The sequence below is a fragment of the Branchiostoma floridae genome, chromosome 14 (genome assembly GCF_000003815.2).
Source record: "Branchiostoma floridae strain S238N-H82 chromosome 14, Bfl_VNyyK, whole genome shotgun sequence".
NCBI classification, from domain to species: Eukaryota; Metazoa; Chordata; class Leptocardii; order Amphioxiformes; family Branchiostomatidae; genus Branchiostoma; species Branchiostoma floridae.
The window spans coordinates 9,562,115-9,570,439 of record NC_049992.1 but is presented as its reverse complement, the minus strand read 5'-3'; the positions used below and the strand labels follow the sequence as shown (position 1 = coordinate 9,570,439).

Here is an 8,325-nt window from a genome sequence, read left to right as displayed (position 1 = left end):
TCAGCTAACAAGGCATAGATAGGCTTACCTGACTCATGAATGCCGAAGTTCCAATTTCTACAGTGTTTTCTGGTTGCTACGAATTGACAAGAAAGAGAAGAGAATTGTTCTTGTACTTCAATTTTAACCTTTGTTCTTTGTGTGCGTTCTCCCTACGTACAGAAGCTCCTGAGATGAACATTAGCTAACTGTGACGACCATCCATGTGGTGACTTAGTCCATGTAGAACACCAACAGACGTGCAGCGAGTAGTAGCAAATTTATGAGGGTGACTTTACAATAATCCATTATTGCTAGCATCACTATTATTATAGTATATACAACGGGTAAAACTGTGTTCTCTCGTGATCTAACGCACAGGCCAACCTACCGTATATATATTATGTCCATCAGAACGACACATTCCCGCCACACCCAACATAGAGACTCTTACCGCCACAAGGGAAGTAGGTCGAGTCCCTTCACGAAAAGTGGCCATCGCTGAGAGGAGCCAGAATATACGTTTGTGCGGCTTGAACATTCTTAACAGAAGGGAGCCACACAACATCCAGAACAGCGCCATCGACAGAAGGAAGGCACTGTGAGGGAAGTAGAGGCCAGTAGCAGAGCCAAGACGTACAGCCGATAGTTGTGATCATACTTGTCCATGTATAGAAAACCTGACATGACACCAGTTATAGAATTCACCGATTGACTGACTGTTTATATCACGGATATGTATTTTAGTGTATACATTGTAGTAGTTGATTTTACATGTATATGAATGGACCGTAGATGAAATAACCGTTGTTTTGTGGTTTGACAAGACCTGTCTGTTTGCTACGCCAAAATGTGACCACGAGATATAATGTATTTGTATGACAGATAGACAGAGAGTAGAGATCAGAAGAGAAATAAAGATCCTCAGCTAAGACCGAGGTTAGCGAGGTCAGCATTACTAGTATATAGTAACGTCAAACCACCTTAACAGTCTCCCGTGCCCAGTGTACGGAAAACCTTGTCTCTGCGTCCTTCCTTTATTCTAGCTGTGCTAGTCTTCAAAGCAGAATCTAAACAACTTGAAACCCATTGGTTTCATGGCTTGTTTGAAACATGTGACTTATTAACTTTTCAAAATCAGGCTTTACGTAATCTGTATCTATATAGCCGGTATAAACGCCCTTCGGCGTAACACACCAGCTTCAATTCCAAACGACAACCACCTGAAAGCACATCATTTCATATTTCATAAAAAGATATCGACAAAAATCTGTGACACACTGGTCTTCATTATTCCTTTGACCTCGTGAAAGCATATCATCCCACCTTGTAAAAGCAAAGCTCAAAAGATGTTGGCAAAAGTTGTGCTACATTGGTCTTGTCTTCTTTAAAACATCTTATTTTCCTACCACTAAAAATCAGGCTCTCTATTACTCCGAACGATTCATTAACCACTTGACAGCATTTCATTCCATATTGTAAAAAGCACAGGCTTATAGAAGACATAACGGCAAAAAGCTGGGACATATTGGTCTTCATTGCAAATTCATAAAGCATGCAAAACATCGTAATAAGTGTGTGTACGGCTTATGATATGCAAGGAGCGTAGTCATTCCCGGCTATGTAAAAAGACCGTTCCCTTAAATCATTAATCCTGAAAACAAAGAATGCCTTAATAAAGAAAAATAACAGCTAGAATAGTCCTCAATTGCCACTGTATGGACGACACCCCTACGGTTTAGCCAAAAATCAATTCCCAAGGGAATGCATTCGTGGAATTTTCTAAATTTCTTCAAAGCGATCGTAATACTGTAGAAAATGCCTCCGCCCCTGAGGCGTCGCCAAAAAAATGTACATGCAGGTTCATATAGATACTGATCTGCATATTGCGTACCTACAGCACGAGAAAACAAAACAAACAAACAAACAAACAATAACACATGACCAAAACGCCTTGCATGCACTCCTAGCAACTACAAAATGTACAAAGCCATGTACTACTAGCCTTCCTTCCAAGTACAGGAGACGGGTTGGAGTCCTTGAGAGCTTTACTCAGCTTGGCTTCTGTTTCCTTTAACTCCTTCTCCAGGTCCACCAGGGTCTCACTAACTCCTTTGATTTCTTCTTCCAGTTTCTGCAATTAAGAATTCAGCAACCATCAACACATGAAAGGTACTTATAGTGTAAGATTAGGACGATGCTTGACGTAATTTTTCTTATCATTTCCTTACACAGTAAGTTAAACGAACCCTTTGGCAATGCATAATGTTCGGCAAATGCGATATACTGTAAATGCATTTAAGTAGCACCATGCATTGTAGTCTCTTACGGCGATGGAAAAATGTTTGCGGTGGTTTTAAGTTTGTGGTGAAGCGGCCACCGCGAAAACCGCGAAAAATAAACAACCGCGAAAGTTTCTGCATTTTAAGTAGCTGCTTCATACAAACACATTATATGGAAAGAGTCATATACATAATCATACATGTATATGATGTTTACCTGATCTGTGATGAATTTTTCCTTCAGGGCTTGCTTCTTGGCTCGAAGCTCGACACGTTTGTTCCGCTGTTTCTCCTTTTCCGCCTGCAGTTCTGCCTTCCTGTTCTCCAGCCTCGTCACCTCCGCTTGTGCTCTCTCCTTTCCGTACCGGGGAGCTGAGGAAATTAATTCTTTTCATCATCATTTCGCAGTAGCGGGAAAAAGGACTTTTCGTGGTGGTTTTAATTTCGCGGTAACACCATACACTGCAGTCTAATACCATAATAGAAAAGTGTTCGCGGTGGTTTTAAGTTCGCGGTGAAGTGGTCACCGCAAAAACCATGAATATTAATCCATCACGAACATTGCTGCAAATTTTACAGTATTGTATATTTATATACATTGTACATGTATGGCTACTGATTACATTAAAATTCACACACTTAATACAGTATATTCCAATGGCCATGATGGCTGATATTTCCAATGTTAAAAAAAAAAACTATTACTAAAAATTTCAATGTCAGCGACATCAACAACACATCATGGTAAACAAAAATTCATTAGAATATACTGGCATGAATATATGATCTGGAATTAAAAACATCTCACAGAAAAAAAGTATATTTTTTTTATAGAGCTTAAACGCACCAGCTGTTGCTGTTGTACACGGTTTTTTCTCCACTTCCTTCTCTGTTGTTGATTTTCCTGCAGTTGGTGCCTTTTTATCCACATCCTTTTCTACTGTCTCAACTTCTTCCTTCTCTTCCTTGGGCTTTCTTGCATCTTCCTTATCTCTCTCCTCTACTTTGTCTTCCACTTTTTCCTCACTGGATTTGTTTTTCTTCCTTTTAAACCTGTCCATGAAACCACCTTTCTTCTCTTTCTCTTCCTTCTCGCTTTTATCTGAAGTTTTTTCCTTCTTTTGCTTGCCAAGCGTGAGTTTCCATTCCTTTTTGGGCTTTCCGTCCTCTGATTCTACACTGTCTTGTTTTTTCCCGTCTTTGACTTTCTCTCTTTCAAGAGTTGCAGCCTTTTCATTTTTCCTAGGTTGCTTTGGTGATGGCTTTGGAGACGGCTTTGGAGACTTATCGGCAAGTTTTGCAGGTTGATCATTAGAGTCTGGATATGACAAGTCCATGTAAGCTTCTCCTGAACTTATGATGCTGTCCTGCAAAACAGATAGTCATTGAGGGCATCAGTCAGGTATTTTACATTGGGTACAATACATGTATATTATTGCACTGGATCTTGGTTCATTTTTGGTCATGAAGACAACATTGTGTTCCACATGAAATACATGTTCATGATCACAAATTAAAGAATGCACAAAAAATATAACGTTATAATAATGGTTTAATGTACCTTACACACATACTGCAAGCACTAACAGTATATATTTTTGCAATCAGACATCATAACAAATTGTTAACTCCAGTTGGTTGGTTAAATGTTAAAATATTCTTCTTACCACACCTTTTGGTGTTTAGAGCTGTGCCCATCACCATATAATAGACCTTGGGCTACATAATTGTTCTAGCACTGTTGCAGAATGCTTGTTTGCTGGTAACTTAACTCAAGCAAACAGCAACTAGAAAATCCAACAGCATGTATCACCTGGGAGACTTTCTTCAGCATTGGTGGCCTGTCAGGTTTGGAGTCCGGTTCTATGTCTACATACACACAGCTGAGTGAGCTGAGCTCGTCAGGGTTGGAGGACCCTGTCTCCTCCACCAGGAGTCTCAGCCACATCCCCAGGTCTTCAGACGTCTCAGCCTGGACAGACAGTATTGGATTCGACATCAAGTCTATGTATATTCCAGGTAAAGAAATTAAGGTAAAGGTAAAGGTAAAAGTTCTAATAGCTGTTTTAGGGTCATTTAGCCCCTGCCTACTGAAAGCAATTCAGCTCCGGGCTGTGATGAGAGAGTAGTTGGCCCACCCTATAACAATAACAATATTGAGACAGTGGGTTATTATCCACTGCAGTGTCGACACAGTAGTATAGGCAAAGCCCATCACTTTCAAGCTCCTTCCACCATGTTTCATCTCCCAAAACAAAGTCAGGTACTCATTTTATACTTCAGAGGAGTCAGGAAAAGCTATGATGATGAAAAGTGCCTTTCCCAAGGATATAACATTACGTCTAGCCTGAGGAATGCCAGCAATCAAAATGAACTGTTAGTAGAGGGTTAAAACTGATGTACTGTACAGTAATGGAAACGTTGCTGGCTTTAAGTTTGTGGTGAAAGGGTACGTCACCATGAAAACATAAAATCACTAAGTAAATGTCAAGAATTACAATATCATACCTCTAAAATGATCTCCACATCGTGTTTGTTGAGTTGGATAGCCATGTCCTTCTTCCCCTTTTTTGTCTCGTCCGTGTACGGCTTCAAGCTGCACCCCTTCAGGGGGAACGTCAACTCAGCAAAGTCCTCCTTGGCATTTTTGTGGACCTCCAGATAGTGGTTCTTGATCATACACCACCGTCGGGTCCACTTGGAGTCTCCCAGTAGTGTAGTGGAGATGTTCAGGTACCCTGTTAGGGAACAACAGAATAAGTCAATTTTTTGTTTGCCATACTGGTCATTTTGGGGAGAGAGCCTTATGTTCCAACACCCCTACATGTATGATATTATGCCCCTACATGTATGTTATAACACCCCTATGGCTATGTTACAATGCCCCTACATTACCCCCAACCTTTTTTATTTGCATGCTGGCATCAGCTTTGGGGTTCCCAGAGGATGTCATCCATATACAGTAGAAGCCAGTTAATTGCACACCGGATAATCGCACACTTCTGATTATTGCTCAAAATCCCCATATCTTGTGGTGGTACGGTCCAGCTTAATAACTTTGCTTTGTTGTACCATTTAGATAATTGCACGAAATACACTGGCAAATTAAGTGGCTTCCACTGTACTGTTAATCAGATAAATAGGAGATGACAATAATTCAGGCCTTTTCAACGCTACATGCTTCGGTAAATAAACACTACCAATCCCAGCATGCTTGCTATCTAAGTGCAGGAATATAGAAAAAAGCCCTGACTGCAAATGTAACCCTCCTATTACACCATCGATGTGCACATCCAGGAATGCACCACACCTGCAATTATACAGCCTTGGAAATCTGCTACTTCATCAGACACACCTGAAGTAAGATAGACCATTTACTGGGATCATCAAAATTATTGGAAAGTAAACATAATCATGGCACGAAAACTGATAAACGCTTAAACCTGACGTAAAGGATACCTATAGGCATAAGAGTGCATATTAATGTCCTTTACGTTAGGTTTAAGCGGTGCTTAAATAACAGTTTTCCTGCCGTCTTAATTCCATCACATTACATACATTCACCCCCATCATTCCCTAGAGTGCATTATTGTACTACACTTCTGCATGCACGTCTGCGTCTCTGATTGGTCAGTCCGAAACCTGTAATCCTAGGTAGGAAATCCCAAAGCCTAGCAGGCGAATGTAGATTAATATCGTCTTACATGTCTGGCATAAATTTTCGTTTCTAGAAGGTGAAGGTCCTTATTATATAAGCAATTCGTCTTCGATGAATTACAGATTTAGAAACTTACCCATGATAACAATGTCTGAATCACTCAGCTGTGTAGACAGTTTCTTCCCCTTGGATTTTCCAAAGGTGTTGACAATGAAGTCTCCGGCCTTGTTTTTCTTCTTTTTCTTCTTGTCTGTTGTAACACAAAATAGCCCAGTCAGTTAGGGAGAGATCAGTACACACAAAAAACTATGTACAGTACATCATTATGTAATTCACATGATTAGCACTATCTGTTTTATTTTTTTAATCTTTTGTCAATGACTTGACAGCATGTATCTACAAAAATGTACAACAATTGACTGTCATAGGTATACTAGTAACTCTTTGACTTCACTCACTGAACAAAATGTTCATACATATAAAACATTATGAATTACGCATTTCATATATCATGCATATTACCTATGAAGATTACACAAAGATTTTCAACGAGAGATATTACTAAACAATAGGAGCCGACAACTCTTTAGAATATGCAAGTAGGATACAACAGAGCCATCAATATTGAGCCACATGTATCTTCAACTGACTTAATTTTCACACTGAGTTCATTTTTATCAACAGATCAAGACAATCAGTAATTGTGATGGTCACTAATTTTTGTCTGTACCTTTCCCAAAACTTTTCCTTTTGTCTTCTTGCCTCTCCAAAGTGCCTCCCTTCCCAGAGTCATTACCATCTTGCACATCCTAGATTGTAAGAAAAACGTCAATAAAAATACTAAGTTATACATATTTTTTTTAAAGCATAACTCTCACAATTCTGCCGGATACTCCATACAGGCCACCACAATATTAAAAAGAAAAATGACAGCCTACTTATTATTTTTTTTTAGAGTACCTATTTTTTCAATGTGTCACTTTTAAATTACCTGTTAGATATGAGAGTTTATGTTATTATCATAATGCTTGATTTAGTTGCAAAGACAATTTCTTAAATGGTAGAAAAGCTCTTTTCATATTCAACAAGGCCACATTACAGTAAGGGTGACAGTCACTCTTCAGTAAGACATCTGGAGCCGCATAGTTCAAGTTTCTGAACCTTTTAACAGCCTCTAAAGGTATATAACAATACTATAAGTGCAAACTTCATTGTACTTGAATGTGTCATCTATCTCGTAGCTACTGAAGAAGCTGAACATAACGAAACCAGTTTGGCCGACAGGCTGAATGAAAACTTGAACTATGTGGCTCTGGACTGGACTCCAGATGTCTAACTGAGGGATAATTGCAGTGTGCAAGATGTCAGTAGCTCAAGCAATGAAGCTACTCTACTATATATATATACAGCGGCTTGAATAATTCATTATTGGCCATGGATAACTCCTATTATCCTACTTGATTGTACCATCGATGTCTAAAAAGCTTGAATCAGCAAATGGCAGTCCCTGCTATGCAAGTCACACCTGCAGACTGTGCTGCTTAAACCTTGCACATTAATCATAATGTGATGACTGTGGTGCGATAGATGTCCGTTAGCTGAGTCCACTCTACTATATAAATTATTCAGACCACTGTACGGACCCTGGTGATTACCCACCTCATTCTCCCTGCTGGAGTTGGATCCCCTGCTGATGTCACTGACATTGCTGGGAGTCCTCCCGACCTTGGCCCGACCCGGCGCCAGCATCCCTCCCGAACCTGACTGGGTCTCTTCTTCCAACAGCTGAACATGCAAACGTACATGTACTTTGATGTAGATCAGGAAAAATCTACTCAAATATTCACTTCCAGCTGTGTCAAAAACTCTTAGCTTATCATGCACACGTGATTGTGTTTTAGTTGTGACTGTTTGGTATTAGAAGTATACCACTATTTCATTCTAAATTGATATATACTAATATTAATATATGTTCATTTTTGTATTGCATATGTGTGATATCAGCCTCGGATGCCTAGAGTCCACAATGTATTGTTCTTGTTGCAACCTGAGTCAAAGTCAAACATTGCTTATTAATTTATAGTCACACAGTCACACACACACTGTAAATGCAGAAATGTTTGCCGTTGTTTCATGTTCACAATGAAGCTGTTCAAAACCACCAAGAAAATTTTGTTTGGATTATATTACCTTTATCCACCTGTCTGCCTCTGCTTTGTTCCCCACAGAGAGAACATGGGTGTCCCCTCCTCCCACTAACTTCACCACGTGTTGTTTCTTTCCCTCCTTCTCTGAGTACACCACAGAACTGCCAGGCAGGTACATGTCTACGTATGGCTTCTCATCCGTTGCACGTTTGTATGCCTGGTGTGTGGAGAAAATAGACATGTATTGAGGCTAAACTGA

General features: G+C 39.8%; 1 protein-coding gene across 5 annotated transcripts in view; it reads right to left on the bottom strand.

The window, feature by feature from the left end:
- LOC118431099 (actin filament-associated protein 1-like) overlaps positions 1 to 8,325 on the bottom strand; it is a 30,093-nt gene that overhangs the window by 7,196 nt on the left and 14,572 nt on the right. For 4 of the 5 annotated variants that reach the window (XM_035842208.1, XM_035842212.1, XM_035842210.1 and 1 more), the window contains 10 exons: positions 8,110 to 8,283; positions 7,579 to 7,704; positions 6,650 to 6,728; positions 6,056 to 6,169; positions 5,572 to 5,616; positions 4,770 to 4,999; positions 4,075 to 4,233; positions 3,109 to 3,628; positions 2,479 to 2,633; positions 1,985 to 2,113 (listed from right to left, as the gene is read on the bottom strand). In XM_035842208.1, the coding sequence (XP_035698101.1) occupies positions 1,985 to 2,113; positions 2,479 to 2,633; positions 3,109 to 3,628; positions 4,075 to 4,233; positions 4,770 to 4,999; positions 5,572 to 5,616; positions 6,056 to 6,169; positions 6,650 to 6,728; positions 7,579 to 7,704; positions 8,110 to 8,283 (1,731 nt within the window). The remainder of the gene's footprint in view (positions 1 to 1,984; positions 2,114 to 2,478; positions 2,634 to 3,108; positions 3,629 to 4,074; positions 4,234 to 4,769; positions 5,000 to 5,571; positions 5,617 to 6,055; positions 6,170 to 6,649; positions 6,729 to 7,578; positions 7,705 to 8,109; positions 8,284 to 8,325) is intronic. The other variant, XM_035842209.1, reaches the window with a different exon arrangement.